The following is a 27,415-nucleotide window of genomic DNA, read 5'->3' on the forward strand; positions in this document are numbered from 1 at the left end:
ATGAGCTACACACCGTATTGTAACAATGTCACACTATGAGCTACACACCGTATTGTAACAATGTCACACTATGAGCTACACACCGTATTGCAACAATGTCACACTATGAGCTACACACCGTATTGTAACAATGTCACACTATGAGCTACACACCGTATTGTAACAATGTCACACTATGAGCTACACACCGTATTGTAACAATGTCACACTATGAGCTACACACCGTATTGTAACAATGTCACACTATGAGCTACACACCGTATTGTAACAATGTCACACTATGAGCTACACACCGTATTGTAACAATGTCACACTATGAGCTACACACCGTATTGTAACAATGTCACACTATGAGCTACACACCGTATTATAACAATGCGCAAATAGTTACGAACGACATGCGAACGACAACAACAGACAAGTAGATTAATGTGGAATTCTCCCACTCTCCTACCCCCCCCTCCCCTTACAGGGTCGTTGTTCTAGGGAGAACTGTAAGTACCTGCACCCTCCCCCCCACCTCAAGACACAGTTGGAGATCAACGGCAGGAACAACCTGATCCAGCAGAAGAACATGGCCATGCTGGCACAACAGATGCAGCTGGCCAACGCCATGATGCCAGGCACACAGCTACAGCCCACATGTATGGTGAGAGAACCACCCATAAAAACCCAGACACACACACACACTAGATCGAGTGGCAGGAATACAGTGTGAAACTGTTCACCAGGGCCAGTCAACAGAATCAAAGGAACCTGCCGTTCTCCTCTTAGGACCAATCACTGGTTTACCACTCGTGTTTCATCCCTACATCTCCTATTCTGTTGTCATCCCTTTGCTCTGTGAGAAAACAAAACAGAGAAAGAAGAACTGCTGCAAATTGTCACGAACAGGAATTTAGTGCTTCAAACACACATTTTATATTTCACTATCCTTGTGCAGACCCCAAACATTCCGAGTCAGAATCCTATTTTTCCTTAAATCCTAACTAAATTGCAATCTTAAACCTTGGATTGTTTATTTGTTCCCCATAAATAATTGTCCTTATTTTACAGAAACACAAACAACACACACAGGCACCGTCTTATCATATCTTTATCTATATCATTATAAGAGAGGAAGCAGAGGAAAGGAAACCTCGAAGAAAGGAAGACAGGAAGCCAGGAAAGGATTTGCACAATGAGAGAAGCATGAGATGTTAGGGTGACGGCAGCATTGCAGCACCTTTAATATTTCACAGAGGGGGAATTAGAATGGCATGTAGACGGAGAGGAGGACAAATAAGACACATACAGGACGGAGACAGATGTTCCCGTTCTGAAAGAAAAACGAAAGCAGTATAAGAGCTAGGAGAACATGTTGGCAAAGAAAGTCACTGAAAACATTGGACAGGGAAAATCTACACAAAGATATCAGGACATAAGGCTAGGCGACTGACGCTCTCTCTTTCTCTCCCGTTTTCTTTTGTACACTTTCAACAACTTCTTACCCTCTCCTCCCACTTGTACCCTTTCTCCACATCATCAAATAGCGTGGGTGTGTGTTTTCATTTCATGCATGGTGCTCAGCTGAGGGTGATGTAATTAAAGCCTATTAGAGCTGTGCCTGACTGATGATGCCTGTGAAGCTTTATATTAGAGAGGGGCCGCTAACGGACGGTCAACGTCGCTATGATTTAGGAGACCCCATTCTTATGTACTATCTTTGTTTCTCTTTCCCTCGTAATTCTTCTCTCTCTCTCAGCTTCACCTCCTTAACTTCTCAATTTTGAATCACTTTCTTTAATACATTAGTAATTTGACTCATTATACCATGCTCATGTTTTGCTGTACGAGGTATAAAAAGCTGTTAACTTGGGCCCATTTGTAAATTCAGCCTAATGCCAGAGAGTGCTCAATGTCCTCGTGATCAGATGGCATTTTGGGAAGTTTGTACATTCAAAACACCGTCTGATTGGGGTTGTTGGTTTTGCTTTCCTTTCTAAGTGTAATTTAGTTTTCTTCAAAACAATTTTTTTTTAGTATTTTTTTTTCAGTTGGCCTTGGAATGGTTAAAACAATATTATGACCAAAAGTGCATCCCATCAATTGCAACATGTTCAGCCACTGTACTAACATTTCTGTACAAAAATATTCATGTGGGCTAAAATGACAGCTGAGCAGTTGCAACGATATGTACAAATGTTTGGGGGTTCCTGATTGTTTTTCTGGTGGGTTTTATGTGGAAAAATGATTAGTCTTTAAGTGATAATCATTTAAGGAGTCTTTGGAGGTGAATGGTTCTTCCTGTTTGTGGTAACATGTTATGTCAGCAGGGCCAGCTCCAGACATAAGCAACATAAGTCGGGGCCTCCGACTGCTAGGGTACCCCTGACCAATAGGGGAGAGGGGACCCCAAATGGCATTATGCTTAGGGCCCCCAAACGTCTAGAGCCGGCACCGTAATGCCAGTTCATACCTTCTGTGACTATCCACAGTGATCTTGTGTAAAACTTACATATGGTTTTGTGTCAATTGAGAAATGTTGGCACAATAAGTCTTTGGTTTTCAGTTCTCTCCTCAGGCAAACCCCTCTATTTCAGAGGTAGCTCACCTGAGATGACCAATCAACTGACACAATAATAATAAAATATATATACATAGATATATAATATCTCTGAGCAGAATATAAAAACTGTTTGTATAATTTTATTTTTCAAATTTACCTGCACAGTACCTTTTAGATTGAATACAATTCTTTATAAATTCAGTACATTTTCCATTAAGGTTCTACAAAAAGCCATAGAAAAGGATTCTATATAACCCCAAAAAGGGTTGTCGCTATACTGTAGCTAAGCCCTTGTATTGGCTTTTCATTGGTGAAGAGCCTTTTTTCAGAAGGTACTGAGATGTTTCTTGACATTCATGGTTCATTTGTCATTCTGGACAACTTGATAACCTCTTGAAACTTTCCTAGTGCATGTTTTGTACCCACCTCAGTGACCATGTATGCCCTGATATCTGGTAGGTGCACTTAGGACATTCATTTCTCACCACACAATACCCACTTTGATGCTCTGATTATCACCTCTATAGGTGTGATGAAAACCAACAGAGAGCTCTTATTTTTGGTTTAATGTAGCAGAGTTGCAGGTCTTGAGGGGTTTGTAATTAAATTGTAGACATTAAACGCAGCCTAAGGGAGATTGTGGATAACTCAGTGAAATGTAATTGTGAGGTAATATTTCATAGAACTCAGTCCTCTTCTGTCCCTTCTTCCCTCTTCTGTCCTAGAGGACTGAACTTGACACCATATTATGTTAGTGCATCACACATCAGGAGAGACTCTTTCTTAGCAATAGAAATACCCATTTGTTGAGGTTTGTCCCTATATTGTCCCTACTGGGTTAAGGTTATTATTATATTGTCCCTACTGTCTACCATTACACCAAGTTCAAGTCTTTGTACATTTACTTTGCTATTAAAGCTGATTCTGATTTAGCCAAGGTAAAAATGAATTGAGAGTTTGATACTGAGTCTAATTTGATCTCATTGGATATTTTTTATTGTTATAACTCTACTGAAATGAGTGTGATCACATGACATCCTGGCAACTGTTCTATGGATGATGAATCCCAACGTTAAGGTCAGTGACTTCATGGATGGATATAATATCAGTGGGAAGGGATATGCTTAGCTAAATTGCTACAAGGAAGAAAGATGGGGGGTTGTCTTTCCTCTGCGTTTCCTCCCTGTGGGTTTTCTCAATGAAATGTCCTTACCTCCTGACTCCTCTCTGGCCTCCTTTTGTAAAAGATCACAGGCAATCAAGAGGAGGTGGCACGTAGAGGGAATGTAAAAAACTCCTTTGACTCACTCACCAGGGTTGAAGAGAGTACAAAAACATCTCAGCCAAGTACATATTTTATTGATTTAATGACAAATTGCTGAAATATATGCAAAAAATAAGAAACATCTTTCTAAAGAATAAAAAAGCTACTCAAATACACTAAATAGAGTAGTGTCATTATTCACTTTACACACCTGGTCCTAGAAGATGACATAATTTTTTTGGTATTCCATGACATTATCTTGCATCATCCCCTTATGAAAGGAATATTATCTGGTATATTACAAACAGAGCTCTGCAGATGTCTTGAACATCCTCTGGCCATAAACAATCTGTAGTTAATCTGCACTAGGAGACAGTGATGTTTCAGTAGGAGGTAGATGTCCAGCTTTGGCTTACCCTGCTCCATTATTCACTTGGTCTTCCTGGCTGTCTCTCTCGCAGAGAAATCGGTGTCTGAAGTCAGGAACACGTTGTGAAAACTTACGAGCTGCTATGTCAGCCGGGACAGACTCACCGTGCCCGTGCTCACGTATTGCATCTGTCTGCTTGAACTGATGCCAGTAGCTCTCAGAAACCTTAACAGGGCTCTAAGACACATTAGTATGCATGAGCATACACACTTGTGCAACGTTAGCTATGCGTCACACAGCAGGGGCGTCACATCAGATCTACTTCATGCTTAGACGTTTGTTCAGGAGGGGAAAAAGACCAGGCCTACGTATGACCGGCCACTTGGGTGGCAGTGAGTGCTGCTACGTTCAAATACACTGGTCATTTTCTAGGGTGTTGTGGTTGGGGATACTAATGGGATGGACCTTTTAAAGGCAGAGGTGCTAAAACTCAAAATTGTGTTGATAAATGATCCATCTCATGGTCATTTGTAAAACATATGCATATAGCTTACATTTACGCACACACTTCCAATATCACAAATATTTTCTCTCTCTCTCTCCCTCTCTCTCTCTCTCTCTCTCTTTATATATATATATATATATATATATATATATATATATATATATATATATATATATATATATATATATATATATAATGTACTGTACGGGATGTAAACCCTCTGATCCCTTCTCAGCCCTGGGGTTGTAATAAGTGTCTTCACACAAGGACATAAGGCTCCTACTATTCATGAGTGAAAGAGGAGCAGGCATCAGATGAACAAATGCCCATTCAAGGTTTCTGTCTCCCTTCTCTTTCTTTCCCTGTATATTACTTTTCTCTCTCACCGACCCTTTCTTCTCTGACCTCTAACCCCCCCTGCCCATATCTCACTGCCTCTTCCCAGCCTGAAAACCGACGGACCTGTTAACACCGGCATTTTTGGATCTTGTCTCCCTGCAGCCTATGTTCTCCGTCACCCCCAGCCTTGCCACCAATGCCAGTGCGGCGTTCAACCCCTACCTGGGTCCAGTGTCACCCAGCCTGATGCCCGCTGACCTTATGTCCAGCACCCCGGTCCTGGTGACCAGTAACCCCAACCTACCCATGCCCTCCGCCGCTGCTGTCGCCGCACAGAAACTCATGAGGACAGACAGACTGGAGGTGAGATTTAACAACCCGCACAAGACTGCACAAGCCAACGTTGATGTCTTCTGAGTAGATCTTAGAAAAGGTTAAGTGTAACACCCACGACTGACATTTCACACATAACATGTATATGGTATGTGTCACAATCCATTAGGGTTACCCAATTTAGTGTTTTCACTGTGACTGGAAGTTTGTTTTTTACCTAATTATTATTTCACAATTTTAACAACTGTCATTAGTGGGGGTAGAGCAATGTAAGTGCACTGGCGCTACCTCGAACCTGCTCCCCTGAGTGAGAGAGTTACGTGCACAGAGAGACGATCCAACAATTACTGCAAGCAATTAATGAACCATGACACATATTTGATATTCGTGGTTATTCCCTTTCAAAAGTCCATGCACAGTAACATTTGTATTTTATCAACAGGAGTGGGGAAGGAGTATTGAGTATAGGTAAGGACATTAAAGCCCATCAAATTGATACATACTGTACATATGGACCCTATTGTAGCTCAGTTGGTAGACCATGGCACTTGCAATGCCAGTGTTCTGGGTTTGATTCCAACCAGGATGCTAAATGATGTAAAATCAATAACAGTTATATATATATAATAACAATACAGTTTCATAAAATGAAAGACAGCACTTTGAAAGTGTGGTCTTTAGATTACTCCTCATTTATGATTAGACATTGACAAAACTGGAAATGTGTTATTGGTTCACACTTGTATTGTTATTATTATGTCATTATATTTTGTCAGTTTTGTTGGCTAGACCATTGATCACACCTTGTAATATATCCCTATAGCCTCTGCACAAATCTGGAAAGCATGCACGGAAACACGCACACACAAACCTGACCATATAAACGTCACACTTTTAGAAAATAAGGTGTTATCTCCAACCTAAAATACTTCTTAGGAGAACCCTTTAGGATTCCAGTTGAAAGCCTTTTTTGTTCTATAAGGAGCCCTTTACACAAAGGATTTTACATAGAACCCATAAAGGTTCTACTTGGAGCCAAGAATGGTTCTTCTGGGGACCATAAAGTGTTCCCCGGTGGGACCCCTTTTCTATGCAACATGCAGATGATCATTGGGAGCTGGTGGGGGAGGGCAAGCAGGTTAATGCGAGGAACATGGCTCAGTACAGCCCGTTTAATTAAACAAGGTGGCGCAGAGGAAGTCTCGGGGCGGGGGGGCGGCCCCGGCAACCAGAGCACGAGTCAATAACAGGAACGGAAGATGGAGAGAGACATGGGAAATCAATGAATGGCTGGCTGGTTATGGTCACCAGGGAAGGAGAGTGGGAGGGGGTCAGAGGGCGGGGGGGTGACAGGAGCAATTAGATTTCACTTAACAATTCAAGGAAACGGTGGACAAGGGAGGGATATTAGGGCCACACAAGGGTAATGAGGGACATGGGGAAGAAGGCCAAGGGGGCAAACTGATGCCACACATGAACATGGGGTCAGAAAGCCCACCGACTGTGTGATTCTGAAGCATCCGGTCGTTATTTCCATTCCCCACAGAGAAGCCCACCGTCCAGGCAGTGAAGCTTACGGAGCAAGATGGAACTGGGTCGACATTCTGACCATTTACTCAGTGACGAGACATCTCATCTCAATACTTCTTCCCAACAGTGTTCTCAACTGTGTCCAAATGGACAGAGAAAGGGAAATTTGTTTTTTTTAACTGTGTTGTTTAGAAAAAGAGCATGACGGATTGAGTTATTGCACAGGCATACTTTATGAAAAAACATGCTAGAACAAGCCAGTATTGCCCAATAGGATCACACCGGCTCATGCTTGCCTATGCCCCTCCTAAAAAAAATGACCTATCCCTTATTTGTTACAGCTTCCAAAAGGAAATTGGCTGTTGGCTTAGTAGTCTGTAGTTGCTTACCCCATACCAGTACTATTTTTACAAAGCCAGACCCTGCTCTGGCCTCATTCGACAAAAAATAGGTTTACCATAAATACTCATATTTTCCTCTATCATAACGTGTCAATCACAATAAACAGGATCAGGATTCCGTGGTTCCGGCATAACATACAACTCGCTCTCTTTTGGAAAAAAACTTTTGAGGGTTAGTCGCTTGAGGTTGGGGTATTCTTTTTTTTTTTGGTTTAGAGATTATATATTCTGACCGCTCTGTTTTATTTTTCGACTTTTTGATTTTCTTTCACCGCTTCTGTACTGTTTCCTTCTTTTTCTTAGAGGAGGAATGGCTTCCAACACTGCAGCATCCCATACCTCAATAAGTGATACATACAAAATCTTACCTGCATTATGACAATACAACATGCCTTTAAGGAAATAATAGCCATGTCTTCTTGTTAGCTTACCGATTCAACCCAACACATTGGAGTTGCAAGGGGCAAGAGTCGGTGGACTGAAGCTCTGCATCGCGTAGAATTGTGTTTGTTTATCTAAATTCCCAGAAAATCACCCTTTTATTCTTAACTCTGTAGTTTTTGATGAAAACTTAATTTACATTCTGCCAACCTTCAGTCTTTGGCCTGACAACACTTATCTCTGCTCGGCTCCTTAATGTCTACCTGTTAGCCAACTGGGAGCTTTCCCATGGTTTCATTTCTCTGAGGTAATACCATGATGTTAGATTAGGGCTACTAACTCTTATTGAGAGAGTGAGATAGGCAATAGATACACCCTCTCTCTCCTTACTCTTTTTAAATTCCACTCCTGTCTCCTCTCCTTTTCCTCACCCTGTCCTCTAAACCTCCTCTCCCTCTCTCAAGAGACTTTCTATCCTTTCTATCCCTCTAGATCGGCCATCTCTATCCGTCTTCCCTTGCTTATTCATTACCCACTCTCATGCTCAGTTACATTCTCTCTCTCTTCTTACTCTCCCTGTCTCCCTCCTTCTTTCATAACATCTGCCTGACAACAAAGCATACTTTATTTTTTACAAATGGTATGGTGGATGAGAGAGAGAAATAGAGAGGGGTGAGTGAGTGTGTGAGTCTGTAAGTATGGGACCAGCCTTGCTGTTTTCATTAGCTCAAGCCCAATCACTCACAGACTAGTGTGGCAGATGTGAGAAAGTGTCGTCTGTGAAGATTGGAGGCAGAGACAGTTTCCATCCTAATAACTCTGGCCTTTTGTTTAGACATTGAGGTCGGTCTGAAAAGCTAGTGTTCTCTTAAAAAAAGTCACATCCATCCCACAAACGCAGTCACACACGTACAAAACTCTCAATCCAGTCTAGTTTAGTTTTTCTGTTGTTTCACATTAGTCCAGGAGAAAAAAAACTAAAAACTGAGATGCCAGTTTTATCCTGACCATGGAGATACTGCCCCCTCCTGGAACAGTCAGGAACAGCATATTATTAATTTTGTTTGTCATGGTCATCGATTTAAAAAAGAATCATAATATCCATGACTGATTAAGTGAGGGAAGGGAAACATTACAAGATCAATGAGTATGTATGCTGTTCATATGGGCCTCTAATTGGCCGTTTTTTTCCTTGTTTGTTTATTTGAGACATTCATTATGCATTTTTATTAATTTGTTCCCACTGGTTATTGATAGGCCCTTCCTGCCCATGGCAGTGGTAAATATAGACATATACGACTACACCAGGCTTTGACTTATTGTGTTGCTCTGTATCAGGATTATACATGGTTTTACGAACCCCCCCCAATAACTAATTTCCTGTTGGACTGTTTGTCCATGTGTGTTTACGTATCCGTTCCTCCCTCTTTCTCCAGGTATGCCGGGAGTACCAGAGAGGTAACTGCACACGGGGGGAGAACGACTGTCGCTTCGCCCACCCCTCGGACAGCACCATGATTGATACCAATGACAACACGGTGACGGTGTGCATGGACTACATCAAGGGACGATGCTCCCGGGAGAAGTGTAAATACTTCCACCCGCCGGCCCACCTGCAGGCCAAGATCAAGGCCACACAGCACCAGGTCAATCAGGCTGCTGTCGCTGCTGCCATGGTATGTATCCTTCCCCCCCCCAAGACACTCCAGTCAAGCCCCAAAATGTGTCCCCTGCCCCGGCAGTCACATTCTCCTTGGTCACCCCTTCCTTCCCTTGGCTCGCATTCCGAGCTCTTCACTCACCTCTGACCCCGCCCTTCAGCTAGTTGTTCTTGAGTACTGATTGTAGCATAATCCGTATCCCGCAGCAAATTCTCCAGGGTTGAAACGTGGAGACACTAAAACAGTGTTAAGTTAACACAATGCTTATGGTCGTGCCTTATATACATATGTCCCATTGTTTTGAATTGAAGTTACCAATAATACTATTAGTTATATAGATATAATAATAACACACTACTGTTGAAAAGTTTGGGGTCACTGAAAATAACATCAAATTGATCAGAAATGCATACAATAGACATTGTTAATGTTGTAAATTACTATTGTAGCTAGAAACGGCAGATTTTTTATGGAATATCTACATAGGTGTACAGAAGTCCATTATCAGAAACCTTCAGTTCTGCATTCCAATGGCACGTTGTGTTTGCTAAGTTTATTATTTTAAAAGGCTTATCATTAGAAAACCCTTTTCCAATTATGTTAGCACAGATGGAAAAAAAAAGAAGCAGCAAAACCCTCCTTCTTTAGATTATGTGAGTACATGAGCATCAGCTATTCTAGGTTCAATTAGTCTCGACATGACTACAAACAAATAACTTTCTTCTGAAACTCATCAGTCTCTCTTGTTCTGAGAAATTAAGGCTATTACATTTGAGAAATTGCAAAGAAACTGAAGATCTCGTACAACACTATGTTCTACTCCATTCACAGAACAGCACAAACTGGCTCTATCCAGAGTATAAAGAGGAGTGGAAAGACTCAGTGCACAACTGAGCAAGACGACAAATACATTAGAGTGTCTAGTTTGAGAAAAGATGCCTCACAGGTCCTCAACTGGCAGCTTCATTATATAGTACCCACAAAACACCATTCTTAATGTCAACAGTGAAGAGGCGACTCTGGGATTTTGCAAAGAAAAAGCAATTTCTCCGCCTAGCCAATAAAAAGAAAAGCACAGCTCCAAACTATGCAAGAACTATTTAGGAAAGAAGCAGTCAGCTGGTATTCTGTCTATAATGGAGTGGTCAGCACAATCACCAGATCTCAACCCTATTGAGCCGTTGTGGGAGCAGCTTGATGGTATGGAGTGCCTATCAAGCAAACCCAACTTGTGGGAGGTGCTTCAGGAAGCATGGGCTGAAATCTCTTCAAGGATTACCTCAAAGGTCTTCAAGGCGGTAATTGATGCAAATGGAGGATTCTTTGATGAAAGCATAGTTTAAAGGACACAATAAAAATAAAGAAATGTCAATGATAATTTTTTTTTCATTATTATTCAGAATGAAAGGAATACAACCATCCACTTTCTGAAAATAAAGACAGACGCATGAGATACAATGAAGACAGACGAAATGAATCAGAGAATTTGTATCTTCAAATAAAAATCAACATATTTATTTGCTGCTGCATCTCTAAGTTTATCTCATTATAATGAGATAGTTATCTCATTGTAAAATGACATTTTGTGAAATAATGAGATAAACTCCCAGTTTATGTAACAGACTTATTGAGTTACAAGAAAGGGCTTCCTTATGTTATTTCAGCCAAACTGGACAACACAAGCCACTAATGCTAGGGTTGTAAATGTTTCTGCACTATGAAAAGGCATTTCTGTTGACTTTTGATGAATAAATGTTTGCAAAGTAGAATGTTTGTTGTGTCCTTTGTGAAATTGGGTTACCGTTATCTTTCAATGGGGTTTAAGTTAAAATTACATTACAATTTGTCCAAATATGTCAAATAAAGAAAACTTTACCTACTTTTCCTAATGACTGTAGATGCTGGACTAAGGTTAAAGTGTACAAACATTGGCAGTATACATTTTAAAGCGAGTTATTTGATAACATCACGACTGGTTACCATGAGATTCATTGTTAAATGACATGCTTTTATAATATTATATACAGCCCTAGAAAAAATTAAGAGACCACTGCAAAATTATCAGTTTCTCCTGTTTTACTGTTCATAGGTATGTGTTTGAGTAAAATGAATAGTTTCGTTTCATTCTATAAACTACTGACAACATTACTCCCAAATTCCAAATAAAAATATTGTCCCTTAAAGTATAACTGGTTAAAATAACCAAACAAATTCATATTCATTTTTCAACAACAGAATACTAATGATTTAATTTAGGAAGAGTTCAGAAATCAATTCAAATTACTACTTGCACTGTTTTTGCCATCCAGCTGGTCTTATTGCAAGAGCATAGTGATGACCACAGCAGTGGTTTTTATACATTTCCTTGTTAAATTAGATTTGGTTCAGGTACCTCATTAAGTAAAATTAGGTGTGCCTGTGTTGGAATTGAACAGATACTGCAATGGAATGGCTGCCATACATGTAGTGGTCTCTTAATTTTTTCCAGAGCTGTATATGTGAAAATATTAATAATTATTGTAAATCTTCTGAATGTAACAATTGTATTCATGAGTAAAATACTTTCAGTAAAGTGTTTAATATGTCTTAGATTAATTTGTTTTATTTTTCATTTAAGCAGCATATGATTTACTAATCATTAAATTTACATATAAAGATATACATTTGGACAATTCTAGTATCAACCTACAATACAGCATGCTGGGACATATGATATGGGTGATTTGGTTCAACTCTGATTACTAACACCAACACTGGGAATATTTTAAAATTGTGTTAATTTAACACTGGGGGCTGGTTTCGTGGACACAGATTAAGCCTTAATGAGCATGATTTTTTTTGGTCCTTGCAATTTAAGATTTATGTTACCCAGAAAAATCAACACTAGATGACTATTTACTCTGTTGTAGTGCTGGATGTAACAGATCTGAAAACGCCATCGGACATTAGGTCTCAAATCCCGGCAGAGATGTCCCAATTTCATCACAGTTCTGAATTAGCTAATGCAGGGTTTCACAAACCTCTCCTCAGGCCTCTCCAGTTATTTCATATTTTTGTTTTAACCCAAATCAGCCAAACCTAATTTAAGTAGTCAAAAACTTAATGATAAGTTCACTAATTGAATCATGTGTGTCAGGGCATGGTAAAAAAGTGAAGTGCCTGGTGATGCACAGAATATTTTGAAATGAGCCACCCTTACTCACTAAGGACTTGATTATTACTTGAAAAGTTAAATCAAGTGTGCCATCTCTGAAATATATCAAATACATGTAATGGCTGGGGATCCCTGAGGTGAGGTTTAAGAAGCACTGCTGTATAATACTTTATAATTCACTTTGAAGAATTCTGTAGTTCTTGAAACTTTTATGTTAATTTCAGTAACAGTATGTAGCTCAGTATTGCATGCTGTACTCATATTGGAAGCAGGGCAACCTACTTCATTGTCTGTAAATTATATCAGTCTTTAAGTAACAACTTTACAGCCATAAATCTGCATGCTGTAGTCCTGTAATTTGGTGTATATTGCATTCCAATGATTTTTTGTTTGTTTGTTTTTGTTTTTTATGAACAACCCAAACTGCACTGCTGCTCCCATGATGCACCTGTGCTTGCTGGTTTATGTTAATGCGCTTGAACCCCATTGGCCCATTGCCGTCATGTGCTCGCTGCCTGCTAATTAAGACTCAGTCGGCTGTCAAATCACTGAAGCGACCCCTCGACGCAACCTTTGACCTGGTACTATGACCTTTCACCTTTTAGCTTGGCATGTAGCTCTGTTACACTATATTCTAACTAAATACATCTCCATTAGTTAATGTTAACTAAACATTGATGGGGTGATGAATTGATTATGACAAATGGTAATAAGTCCAGAAAAATAAAAACTTAAAGAAATGAAGTGGCAAAGGTACTATGTACATGCAATCAATAATATGTGTAGGTTGATCTGGATAGAATTGTCAGCAATATGACTAATATATGTGAGCAATATTACTAAAACGTCAATTTAAAAATGCTATTATGTTCGTATTACCATTCCCTCATCACTTGAGATTAGTAAAACATGAGTATAAGCAACTGTATTTAGAATAAAGTCTAGAATCAGTTCATCACCTAGTTTATTCTTTCTTAATAATATGGTTTATACGTTTATTCTGGATTAATTTAGTAAATGAAGAGGCATGATTACTGTAAACTCCTTAGAGTTTAAGGATATGTATCTTGCATGATTATATATTTTTTTATTAGTTCCAGTTTTGCATGTCTAATTCTGGTGGATGGATGGGCCTGCAGAGGGACTTCAGAATTAACATGGCTTCTACTATTAATCATGGAGTGGGCAGTGCAGCTTTTCCTTGGCAACAATTTCTGTTTACTCTTGATAACATTATGTTGCACATTTCCAAATATATGCTATGTGTCATAGTGGAATAGCTTGCTTATTTTGTAAGTTTTACGGTACTACATTATTTCTGTTTCAGTATGTTTATTACAACTTATTTTTATCACTATTTATAGTTCCTATGCCAGCACCACTCTTGCTTTGAAAGTACCAGTGTAGCATAGACCGTTGCTTGCTTGCTATTTTTTGCATCAAAAGGGTTGCTACTTTGAGATGGAGTTGTCTTCTAATGAAGTGATTTGTTCTCTTTGTCATTGATTCCACCACCACCATTATATATTTTTTGTTTGTGTTTTCCCCTTCCATCGGGTCCCTTGATCAGGGACTCCCTCCTGTTTTACCTCCATTACCAAAGAGACCCACACTTGAAAAAGCCAATGGTGCTACCACCATGTTCAACGCTGCTGGCATGTTCCAGTACCAACAAGCCCTGGCCAACATGCAGTTTCAGCAGCAGTTTATACCATCAGGTAGGCCTTGACTTTTCACCTCTCAGCTTGCTGCTGCAGCCTCAATTCAGCAACTTAATATTTTCCCATAAAATGTCTCACCTTTTACACAAATAGTTCTGATTGTACTTTAACATGATCCCTCTAACTATAATGTAATTCACAAGCAAAGCAAGCCTGGTCCAACCACAGCAAACTAATGCCTGTCCCACAATCCTTCTTGACGGTATAAGAATAGCCCAGCATTGATTGGTTCCAGTGAATGATACTACTCCTCAGATCTCCCAGCATTGGACTTCTGTCCTTAGTCTGGGTGTATACTAAGAGTATTAGAGGCATATTATTGATAGTCAATTCTAGGTTTGCCAGCAAACCTTTAAAAAATTCTAGGAGTATTATATGATGGCCAGTTTTTTTAATTTGTACTGGAATTAATTTATCAGTGGAAGTTATCGACTAAGAAGTTTTAAAGGTGCCACATATAGAAATATAGTGTTTCCTTTTAGCATTGCAATTTCAGAGAATATCTATAATAGATCTGAAGTTATAGTGAAATGATGGTCTTTCAAAGTGTTACTAACCTGCTACCATTGTGGTAGGTCTTTTGGTTTTGTACCTGTGTCAAGCAGCAATGTAAAACATGTCCCATCTTTAAAAATTACTGTTACTCTTGAGGACTGATTCTAAAAGATGTTGTTGATTCAGATTTGAACCTATGTTATAGCTATACTCATTAATGCACAGTATCTCATGACCTTACATTTCAGCACTGTATATTTTCCGCCCTGTATGTTAGCATCTTCCATGATTGTAGCGGTAATGATTGGCCAATGCTAATGCAGTAATGTTCAGTTATTATTACACAATGACTGTCAGTGGATGCCACACAAATCTTTACTGTCACTCTATTTGAGATGTGTTACGTGTAATGCGTTTTTTTATTGATGTCATGTGTCATCGTGGTACATGTAACACTCTTTCTCTAATGACACTTCACTTGTGATGGGTTATTTTCTTCTCCCTTTCCGATCCAATTCCTGTTACAATGCATGATGGGCAGGCTCAATATTGTGCATGACACCTGCAACCAGTGTTGGTAGGTGCCAGCTTTCCTACCTGATTACGTTTGTACCTCTCCAGTAACTCACACTCCATCTCTAGTCACCAGGGCTGCCATTTACCACTCTGAAGTCAAGAGCACATGCCAATAGTCCTAAGTATACATACTCTTGTCTCCTTCACTTTATCTGCCATGAAAGCAAAATGGCGAACTGTCATAGATTTTGTTGTCACCTGGTGTTGTGGATGGTGAACAGACATGAATAGGAAGTTGCAGCTGAAATGTGGTACAAACATAAAATCTGCATATTGCTGACAATTAAATTACAATCACATTTAAAATCTTTCAAATTCAACTTATACCCTGACAGAGTGGGATTGGACTAGATTGAGGTGGACTGTGGGTCATAGACATTTCTGTATTATAATGTTATTTGTATCCGTGGTAAAGGTTCAGTTATAATGTGTGTATGGTTGTTAAAATATGAATTACGTATATTAGTTATTTGGAAGACAATTTTAAAATATAATTGTTTAACTTTTTGACGTGTTCTCTTGTGTCACCTCAATGGAATGTCCTCTCGCTATGCAGTATAACCGCATGATGTCATATTTTTTGTTTGTCATATTAAGTCCCACATAGCTTGAACCTGTAATTACCCACTCTGACCCATTTATTGTCCTAACCCTCATCCCAAACTTTAACCCAGTTAGCTAACACCTTTTATCTAAAGGTTGGCTTGTAAATCGGTTAATGGCATGAAGTATTTAGAAATGCACAGGTTTATTTTCTATTGGTCAACATCTGCAACTAGTCTTAACATTTTTTAAGTTAGTTAAAAGTGGACCTTTAAATAAAATGTTTCCCAGGCACCTTTATAATGCAACAACTATGCCTGCTCCAGTTCATTTGCCTGTGTGGTCTTTCCCTCCCCAAAGTACCTATGATGCACGGTGCTACGCCCGCCACTGTGTCTGCAGCCACCTCTTCTGCCACAAGTGTTCCCTTTGCAACTGCAACCGCCAATCAGGTTTGCTCCTCTTCTGCTTCCTCTCTTTGTGTACATTCTGTCATGAAAGTGTATGGTGGGAATTTGACAAGGTTTTTAACAGTGTAAGTTAATAAATAAACATATTCAAATTATCTTTGGAAGGGTCTAGGAATAGAGTAGATCTAGGAATCATTGTGGTATCTTAATCACGCTTTCTATAAAATGTATTTAATAGAAAGCGTGATTAAGTTTTATAGCTTATAGCTTTTTTAGTCCAGTTGCCCAAACGTAAAAGTAAAACTTGGCCAGAGGTTTGAATTTGGAATATCCTTTGTCAGTTTTTATCAAAATGATTTATGAAAAACACACATATTTGTCATATTTCCAACATGCTCTATAGAAGGTACATTTTGGGGATGATTTTTTTTATATCTGTGTTTGGCAGTAAATTAATTGTTTAATCATGTGCTAATCAGAGATATGTAAGCATATTTTTTAATCATTTTTACAAAGAATCTAAAAGGGATTGTTCTACCAAATAACAAAACGGCACATTAGGATCCTTCCCTGTAAATGGTCTATGGACACGATTTGAAAGTGATCCATGCTTTGGTTTAGTTTCTCAGCATAGTTTTGAAATTCTAACATTTTAGCAAGTCCAGAGACCTGTAATAGCATTTTTCATTCATCATATTGACATTAAGAAAAAGTACCTGAAAGTGATTGCGACATTCAACAAAGATGTGATGTGCAAAAAATACTAGCATTTGGAAACAATGCCAAAGAAACTAAAGTAAAGTAAAGCTTCGCCCATAAACTGAGTAAGCCTTACATGGTAAGGACACCTACACCGATCAGCGATAACATTATGACCGCCTAATATTGTGTAGGTCCCCCTTTTGCCTCCAAAACAGCTCTGACCCGCCAAGGCATGGACTCGAACCATGGCACTAGACCTCTGAAGGTGTGATGTGGTATCTGCTGGCACCAAGACATTAGCAGCAGATCCATTAAGTCCTGTAAGTTAAGAGGTGGGGCCTTCATGGATCAAACTTATTTGTCAGTTGCCATGATAACGAGATTATCAGTGTAATTCACTTCATGTGTCAGTGGTCATGTGTTATGGCCGATCGGTGTATGTACCATTTTGTAATTTGGGTGAACTATCCCTTAAACTCTATCATAGAGTTACATAATGTTTGTATGTTTTTATAATTTATTTTGTTTACAAATTATTGCAAAAACCATTCCCATGTATTCCCCTGTGTGAAAAGATACACTCAATAATGTTTTATGACATCTTTAGCTGCAAAACAAAACTTTAGGTTATGAATATAACCCTTGTTCTGTGAAGGAATTAATGAGATACAACACACTAGAGGGAATGCGCCTTCATGCGTACACTATCTGAATACTACCTGAAGAACTTCAAGCAGGGCTTTCCAGACCAATATGGTATTGAGTCTCCCTGGAAGCCCCACCATTCAGATTTAAAAAAACTGTCTCAACTCTAAAAGAAAGATCTGTATCTGAACCACATTGACTTTGCTCTTAACTAATCAGTAACTCATCATTTTTCTATCAATCAATCACTACAATGACAGATACCACCCAGCCCTTAATAAGCACTAGGTAGTTGGCTACATTCATATCCACCGGAGTTATGTAAAGCAGTCCCATCTCCTCCATGCCACCCAGCTCCAAAGGCATACAGTATTGTCTCCCCCGGACATCCTAGAGCCCTCACCTTCTAATTAGGGACTTATTTAGACCCTGGAAACCAGGTGGGTTCAATTTATGATGAGGTAGAACAAGCAGGCCCTGGACCTCGTAGGGTATGAGTTGAGTGCCCCTGTCTTAGAGGAATGTGGTCGTGCCCAGGTTGCCCTAGGCTCAGGGAAATTGGAAAAACTCTAGCAGAAAGAGAGAGTGGTCTCATAAAAAAAAACACTAAATCTGGATTGTTTAAACTGAGAAGAGTGAGATGGCCGGTCAACCCGGATGTGATCAGTTGTACTGCGGCAGAGATCATAGAACTATGGATAAGTAAGGGACCACTCCAGTTTGCCCACAAATAATATTGGGTGGTTGATTAGAAGGAATCTCATTCAATGTATTAACTAGAAGGCCCTAACACTCCTCCATGAGACCGGTCCATTGTTGTAAGGGGTTGAGCTAGTCATGGATTAGACTCCTTGACTTGCTAACCCTTTCTGGTCAACCTTGCCTGTAGCACCTGATTTGGACGGAGCTGTAGAAGAGCTCATGGTGCACTTCAACCTTTGTAGGGACGTAACCCCCTGCTTTAGTGTAACTAGGTGCAAAATATAAAATGTAAAAGACATTGCATGACTTCAGTCTAGATACACCTGGCAAAAGTCCTAAGGATCAGTGGAAAAAATTTCAAAGCTGCATTAAAGCCTTAAAGGTTTCATGCATTGTTGACATTGCTTCCACTGATCCTTAAGAGTTTTGCCTGGATTTTGCTCATTTTAGGAACAAGGAAGAAACCTTTACATAGCTGTCCACAGTGACAACACCTGTAGGGATCTAACCGGGTGGGCAGTTACGTTGATAGTGCCAAGAATAGGTGGCAGGGGGGTCCCAAAGAGCAAACCTAAGGTGATTTGTGTTTGTGTAATCAGATGCAATAGCATCAAAAAAAAAAAGCATCAAATTGTTAATCAAATGTTGCCTCACTCCTCCATGCAGAACTGCTTTACTGCTTGGCTTTCATTTGGCTTTGATTAACCATTTTTGTAACGTCTGCTCTGCGTGACACAGCGTCTTTCCCTCCTCTCCGACACTCCACCTCGCCAGTGTACTAACCACTGGCTGGAGAGTGATGGCAGCAGCGCTCCTCGAGGATGCACTTGTTCCCCATCACTCATTAGTTGTGCATATATGTGTTTGTTTCACCACTGCGCCCCACAGCTTATTGTTTGTCTTGCCTATGACCATGAGTTTCAGATATTACATTTCTGTAAAATGGTGTACTTGTTTTGGTTTCCTACCGTTTTTGCCTCACCTTTTTACGCACTCTGCAACTCGCACGTCGCAAGTATGAATCTGGGAAGGAGAATACATGTTGTATATTCAATATAAAATAATATTTTAAAGAAATGTAGATAATACTAATTATATCCAAAAACGTGTAAGTATATAATTTAAAAATGAGAGAAAATATTTTTACTGATTTATTCAATTTTATTTTCACACATTTTCGATGGTAGCCTACATACAATAAACACTACAATAATGAAAGACATAGCTAAAGCAGCTGCCTAGTGCTCACCAAGTGCACACACAACAGTAAATAGCATAGCGATGTGTGGTCCTCAGGGTCTGCACAGAAACACTACTGCATGAAAGAGTTCTTGCTGTGAGGAACAGAGTTGAGTTTAATCTCTCTTACCATCATATCTTTGAACAAATGTACCAACATTAAATGTATGGTTTTATTCTGAATGCTAATGCACATTAGTTTTGCTGTTTGAAGTCATACTTCATTCCTTACCTTTTTTATTCTCGCTTATTTGACTGTGCGATTGACCATAATACTTTAATAGCGCGCACTGTATTTTGATGTGGATACTAAATAATAATCATGCAAAGCATCAGGTGTATCATTAATCACACAAGCTTAACCCCTAAGGAAAACCACATTTCTTTTAGAACTGTTGAAAAAATGACTTACAGTAATGTGGGTTTTTTCCACAACCCTGGCATTGAAGGTGCTATGCTCTACACACTCAGGAACATAGCACCTATATAAATTATCATCAGAAGAGGAGGATGAATGCTTGGTATCAAAGCCTTGTAAATGAAAATGTGTTGTCCATACTCTATCTGCTGGAATAATACCTTAGTTTCCCTGAGGCTTTTAACACCAAATAGAATATTCTGGAATATAACTAAATTGTTTCATCCTCAGCATAGTCAGCGTTGTTGTATCACATCTGTATGTGATGGAAAAAAATTTAATTAGCCCATTGACCCCAAACTGTTGTTTTGTAACTAAATTGTGTCTAAAATTCCGGTACTTGTGTTTTTCTTTCTCCCTCTCACCCTCAAATATTCTTCTCTAGATTCCAATAATATCTGCAGATCATCTGACTAGTCACAAGTATGTGACCCAGATGTAAATGACTAATCCAGAAAAGTAAGATTCAGTACATTTTCCAGATGTTCTGTGTCTATGAAATCCTTTTTTTTTTTTTTATGTGCTGCTGTTAATCTGCGTTGATTCATTTCTTGTTGTTTTCCCCTGCAGATTGACCTAAAGTGGCCTGGTGTTCCGTCCCAGACAAAATATCACCCTTCATGTCTGTAACTAGAGTACTTAGAATAGATTATATTTCTATGCCTGTAACTTCCGGAACACCAGGAGACTACAACCATCAGTAAACTGTGGTGGCACTGACATGCATGCTAACATAGGAGGTCCAGTTGGTCATTAGGTGGTGAACAGGTCTCCTCAGACAACACGCACCATAAGGACAAAAACACTCTTTGGCCTCCTGCAGAAAAACCACTCTTTGGCCTCTACATTACAGACAGCCTTTACATCTATGGAGGTGTCATTCATTTAACACACCGGACACACTTTGAATGTCAAATCAAGGAGATGGATGTGTGGCGTAGTTGCACCCACTGGTTTGGTACGTCAGTAGACCAAGACTTATATATATATATATATATATATTTTTATTTCATTTTGTTTTAATTGATATGTTTTTCATGGTTTACACAAAATAAAAAGGTGCACCTTGGATTTTAGAGGGGAAAACAAACAGGAAAAATAACCAATTGCCATATTAGAAAGAATGAATTGTGCACTTACAGTGTATCATTCATAAATGAGTTCTTACAAGACAAACTTGATTCAAAGGAAAGTGAAATGTTTTGGGTCTACTACACCTTTGTACCTTTAAAGCACATCCCAGCTTGACTAGATATGTTGCAAGCTCCACAAAAAGTGCCATAGACTCTATGTCCATCCCAACCAAACCACAGTGTTATTGGAGCAGTGTTAAGATGGGAACGCCTTCAAAGTCATGCATTTTTCCTTAAACATTTGTCTAACATTTGTGTTCAAGAACCATTCACTGGTCTCCACCTCTTTGGTACACTGTTACCCGCCTTAGCTTGTTTGATTTGCCTCTTGTTTTTCGGTTGATTTATTTATTTTTATTTCCCTTTAAGGTAGATTCCATAATGTGTCAGACAGATTTGAGGTCTTATTTCTGATAGGACCTGGTCTTTTGTTATTCAAGGTAATTGCGTAAATTCTAAAGGTAAGTGTAGTATTGAAGGATTTTGGCCCTGGGCCCACTGTTATGCCAAAGTCTCCGTCGTAATGGAGAAGCATTGGAGACTGAAATAGGGATGATAGCTGAAGACCTGTTGAAAATTGCATGCCAAACCAAATTGCCAAGAGTCGTGTGATTTTTCAAAGAATTAGTGGATGGCTTAAAGATGCTATGTTAAATTTTATGGATTTTTGTAATTCATTCTTTTTTTTTTCTTTGAAATGAATTTCTTGTTTATTGTTGTTGTTGATTAAGTGCAGTGCATATGGTCTACGACGTATTTAAGAGAACTTGTGAAAACACAATATGTGTAAGTAGATATACTGTACATTTGGAAAGATACAGCCAAAGTTTTTTTTTAATCTTGTATTTATTTTTTCTTCTCCCTGTGTTGCTTTGAAATGACATCCGTGGGCTGACAATGGGAGTTCTATTCAGCGAGGTTGGCCAGAATCACAGATAACGTTGTGCATGGCAGCATGGGGAGCTTTTGCATTGTTTGTGTTGTTAAGGCATATTGATTGACAACATTGTATGAAAGAGTGGGCAAAGTTTTACCTGATTGTATGACTCATCCAAAGCCTTAGAATTCTACACCGTGAGGTCGGCACAATGCAACATGTCATTTCAAACCGTCCTCTTGCCTAACCCATGCTGTTTTGTCAACACAGAAGTCTCTCTGGATGTATATAATGATTATTGCTCATATTTTTTTGTTTTTTTGTCTATTTTGTTGAGTTCTGTTGTCAAAGACGATGAATGTGCCATTTCACATTGTTTAATGCATGGATGACATTTTCATATTTGGTTAAGTTTGTCTTATTAGATTTTACCAGTAACTTTTTGTAGGATGATGAATATTAGGTAATGCATGTTTTTGTTTTATTCATACCGTATTCTGAAAATTCATGTGATGTTGTTTTTTTGTGTTATAATTGTGAGCAACATCATTTTTTATTTCTTGTGAATTGTAAGAATGTTGTTTAATTTCTTGTCAAAGTTTTTTTGAACAAATATATTTTATATGGGTATGTCACATTGAGGAAATACTAGAACAGTGAGGTTGCTGTGGGAACCAGTGGAGTAATATTTTAAAGATCATCTGGTTTGTAACTAGTCACTCTTGAATGGAAAAAACATTAGAATAACTAGTTCTTATGTGTGGTTTAATTTTTTTTTCTCTACTGTTTCCATTTCAAATAGTAACTATTGGTTGAATATTTTTTATCTCCCAGGATGTCAGGCCATGTTAAATTAAGCTTATTAAAAATCACTCTTAGGGGTGTTAAGGTCAGGTGAAGATGGTGGGTCGAGCATGGAGTACTCAAACTGATCTCTTTACTAAGCCACAAACAAACAAGGGGGAAACCTAGGTAATGAAGGTTGACTTTTTTGCACTTCTGTACATAGTCAAAAAAGAGAGAATCGTGTATAATATTGAGATCTTATTTTGAATAAAAAAAATGTCTATAACTACAATAAATTTTGCTAGTATAATGAAAAATTATAATAATGAAAGGCTGAACAAACCGCTTGCGTAAAGTGGCGCAGAGTTCCCACTCTAGCCCTTTTGGAAAAGGCAGTGTTGCTCTTCTTTTTTTGTCAGCGGCTTGTAGTTTGCCAGGAAACCTTCAGGTGGAGGTGTTCACTAACCTCCTGAGAAAAGGGCCTGACTGGGTTTGTCTGGTGTCATGGCCACACCCTTCCAGCCACAACCAATTAAAAAACAAGTCCTGTTTCTTTACCTTAGCCAGAGAATAATGCATGTTAAAGGAAATGACAACAGAGTAATATTGAATAAGTCAACATGTTATACAGCGAGATATATTAACAGTACTACACAGTATAATATCAATGTAATGGACTAAAAGAAAAGAAAAACATACAAAAACAAAACAGTGGGTTTATTAAAAAAAAAAGATTCCTAAAAATATACTCAATGAGTATATACACCTACATACAATACAGCACAAGCATCACAGCAATTTTCCATTTTGTTTGTAAGTTGTGCTTTCTGGCTGATGAATGGGGCAAACTCATGGAATTTTACCATGTAAACTATGGAGAACCCAACAGTTCTCCATTTCAGTGGGCTTGAACATTTTCCAGATCATGATGTCACTCTTCATCTGCCACGAGCACACATGCCTGATTTTATGGTATGATGTAATCTGAACTTTCAATTTTCTCAGCTTGTAGTGCTAAAACAATGTATTCTGTCTCCTGCTGCTGTTGGTTTCTGCTTCTTTTATTGTTGAAGGCCCCCTGAAAGGATTTGTGCCATGTAGTCAGATGTCCACCTTCTTTGCAAAGCACTTTGTTATGTAAACACTGATTGTCACTAACTAAAGCCATAATATATTTTGCATAAAAACATATGAATGGAGGTAACTTTATTAACAATTGTTGAGTGAAGATGCGTGATTGGGGCGTCTTTAGATGTTTTTGGTCTCCAGTTTGTAAATTTGGTTTAAACAAAGTTGAGTGATTGATGAGGAGGCACTGTAGGTTGCCAACAGAAATGACTTGACTGGCAATGACTATCATGTGGGAATCCTTTCACAGGGCTGCTAATTATATATTTGATTCTTGTTGTTAAAATCTCTTTGAAAAAAATTAAGAAAAATATGTAAGTTAAATAAAATAGTGAATTTCCTCTTGAAGTGTCTCAGTTGTATTTATTAATATAGTTGTGAGTATGGTGATGGGACCATAGTTGTAAGACAGAGAACAGGTCCATCAATATCCCATATTGCAATATTATTCTTCATAAGTTTTAATAAGTATATGAGAAACTGATCTCTGTCTAAGTGTGGAAATGTAATGTGATCAGGACCTCAAAAGAGATTAAAAAGCCTGAATGGAAATGAGAAAATTCATACTGGATGGAGGTAAGATTTCCTAGTGATGTAATATTGAATGCAAAGGAATAAAAACGATTTCCACTCTGTTTTCATTTATTTTTCAGTTGAGCATTGCAATTCTTTAAATACTTTTTCAATTGCCCTTAGTGATACAGGATCAACAAACTTTCTGTCGAGACAATAAGTTGGATGCAAATTAACTCCTTGAATTTCGGATGGGCCAGACACAATTATGATTATAAGGCAGAAATGTCCAAACTATCTCTCCTCTGAAATTAATTGGATAAACAGCAGTTGAAAGACGCGATCACAAAAGTGGATGACAATATAGATACATACTTAGAGAATACTGCTTTTGCCTACCATGCATAGATTGCCTTGCAACCTTAATATAAAAGTCTTGGTGACTCTAAATTGGCATGTATTGCTAATGTGCATGAAATCACTTTGTAAGATAAAATGTATTTGGCTCCAAAGCTAGTCCCACAAATTTTTTTTATTAAATTTGCAAATAAATATGCATGTCTGTAGCAAAGCAAATCCTTCCAGTGCTATGATCCTTTAACTTTTTCCCCCAAAACAATTTAATGAATATTCCCAGAACTTTTTACCTGATTGTAGGAACCATATTTTACATTAAAAATATATATTATTGCCTGACTGTCATTATTGTATGACATTGACAGAGTGACAGAGGCAAATGTTAGGTTGAGGGTTGGGCCGGCAACCATACAGAGTCATTTAAAATATGAAAACAGATATATTTTGGCAAGTTGTCAGTGTGACACTGTGACTTTGTGCTGACTGGCTAATGTGCCCATGGGCTTTTGAGTGAGGAACAGAAACATTCAATTTGTAGTCGTCTCGTAATTTTAACCCTTCTGATCCTCTCTCAAAACCTTCATTTTCAACTTTTTTGGAAAGGAAAGAAAAAGGTGTCTTAATTGTATCTGGAGCTGTGTGTATATATATATATATATATTATCTAATCAACCAATCACATGGCAGTTGCTTAAATGCATTTAGGGGTGTGGTCCTGGTCAAGACAATCTCCTGAACTCCAAACTGAATGTCAGAATGGGAAAGAAAGGTGATTTAAGCAATTTTGAGCGTGGCATGGTTGTTGGTGCCAGACGGGCCGGTCTGAGTATTTCACAATCTGCTCAGTTACTGGGATTTTCACGCAGAACCATTTCTAGGATTTACAAAGAATGGTGTGAAAAGGGAAAAACATCCAGTATGCGGCAGTCCTGTGGGCGAAAATGCCTTGTTGATGCTAGAGGTCAGAGGAGAATGGGCCGACTGATTCAAGCTGATAGAAGAGCAACTTTGACTGAAATAACCACTCGTTACAACCGAGGTATGCAGCAAAGCATTTGTGAAGCCACAACACGCACAAGCTTGAGGCGGATGGGCTACAACAGCAGAAGACCCCACCGGGTACCACTCATCTCCACTGCAAATAAGAAAAAGAGGCTACAATTTGCACGAGCTCACCAAAATTGGACAGTTGAAGACTGGAAGAATGTTGCCTGGTCTGATGAGTCTCGATTTCTGTTGAGACATTCAGATGGTAGAGTCAGAATTTGGCGTAAACAGAATGAGAACATGGATCCATCATGCCTTGTTACCACTGTGCAGGCTGGTGGGGGTGGTGTAATGGTGTGTGGGATGTTTTCTTGGCACACTTTAGACCCCTTAGTGCCAATTGGGCATTGTTTAAATGCCACGGCCTACCTGAGCATTGTTTCTGACCATGTCCATCCCTTTATGACCACCATGTACCCATCCTCTGATGGCTACTTCCAGCAGGATAATGCACCATGTCACAAAGCTCGAATCATTTAAAATTGATTTCTTGAACATGACAATGAGTTCACTGTACTGAAATGGCCCCCACAGTCACCAGATCTCAACCCAATAGAGCATCTTTGGGATGTGGTGGAACAGGAGCTTCATGCCCTGTATGTGCATCCCACAAATCTCCATCAACTGCAAGATGCTATCCTATCAATATGGGCCAACATTTCTGTAGAATGCTTTCAGCACCTTGTTGAATCAATGCCACATAGAATTAAGGCAGTTCTGAAGGCGAAAGGGGGTCAAACACAGTATTAGTATGGTGTTCCTAATAATCCTTTAGGTGAGTGTATATATGTTAAAGCGAATGGGTAAGTGTTTTCAAATTTTTTACTGGTACTGAATATATACTGTATATATCAGGGCTGTCAAACTTAACGTGTGTCATTCATTTTAAATACTTAATGCACTAATTGTTTTGATGCTGTTACATTTTTTTTCTCTTTTGAGCCTCGGAGACTTCTGTATTTATCACTTGACTTAAGCGGGAGCTGTTTGGATTGGGGTATCCACCCACAATTATTGTTTACCATTAACTTTATTGATGGTTTACTTGTCTTGAGCGCTTCACTGTGTTTTTTTTCAAATAGGGCATTGGAAAGTTGACATTCTTTTCTTTTCTCTGAGTGGTTCTGAGACACTGTGTTGGGTGACTCCACCTGCTCACACCTTGCTTGTAGCATGGTAAGCTGTCATTGTTTAATGTTTTTGCTAATCTAAGCTATATCAAAAATAAGCAACTGATCGCGCACCTGAAATGAAATGACCAGGTGAAAGAAAAAGGTATACATTTTTTTTTACAAATATTCTAAAAGACTGCAACATTTCAGTCAAAGACCTTCATCAGCCATAAAGAAATGGTGAACACCAAGTGTACATTTAGGATCAATTAGCCAATCACACAGCAAAAACAATCAAGAATGATACATTTGCACTAATAGGATGAACACAACATTACATAGTCAGCAATTCAATAATGACAAAATTCTATTTTAAATCAACCAAGACCAATCATGGTGGTATAGAACTACAATAGTATACAAACAAGTAAGACACATCATAGAACACCAGCTTGCTAGTCTAAGCTAAGCATTTATGTCATCACCGCATTTCTAGTAAAACATATTTTTACAGTGGATTTAACA

General features: G+C 38.8%; 1 protein-coding gene across 7 annotated transcripts in view; it reads left to right on the forward strand.

Moving 5' to 3' along the window:
- Positions 1 to 21,261, forward strand: part of LOC105007991 (muscleblind-like protein 1) — a 138,292-nt gene extending 117,031 nt beyond the window's left edge. For 3 of the 7 annotated variants that reach the window (XM_020049429.3, XM_020049427.3, XM_013138852.4), the window contains 9 exons: positions 473 to 649; positions 5,189 to 5,389; positions 9,108 to 9,347; positions 13,014 to 13,067; positions 14,057 to 14,204; positions 15,244 to 15,279; positions 16,182 to 16,273; positions 20,323 to 20,396; positions 20,508 to 21,261. In XM_020049429.3, coding sequence (XP_019904988.2) covers positions 473 to 649; positions 5,189 to 5,389; positions 9,108 to 9,347; positions 13,014 to 13,067; positions 14,057 to 14,204; positions 15,244 to 15,279; positions 16,182 to 16,273; positions 20,323 to 20,379 — 1,005 coding nt within the window. In that variant the 3' untranslated portion in view covers positions 20,380 to 20,396; positions 20,508 to 21,261. The remainder of the gene's footprint in view (positions 1 to 472; positions 650 to 5,188; positions 5,390 to 9,107; positions 9,348 to 13,013; positions 13,068 to 14,056; positions 14,205 to 15,243; positions 15,280 to 16,181; positions 16,274 to 20,322; positions 20,397 to 20,507) is intronic. The other 4 variants (XM_020049433.3, XM_013138993.4, XM_013139181.4 and 1 more) reach the window with 4 other exon arrangements.
- Positions 21,262 to 27,415: the final 6,154 nt, after the last annotated feature.

Source organism: Esox lucius, chromosome 1 (genome assembly GCF_011004845.1).
Source record: "Esox lucius isolate fEsoLuc1 chromosome 1, fEsoLuc1.pri, whole genome shotgun sequence".
Classification (NCBI taxonomy): domain Eukaryota; kingdom Metazoa; phylum Chordata; class Actinopteri; order Esociformes; family Esocidae; genus Esox; species Esox lucius.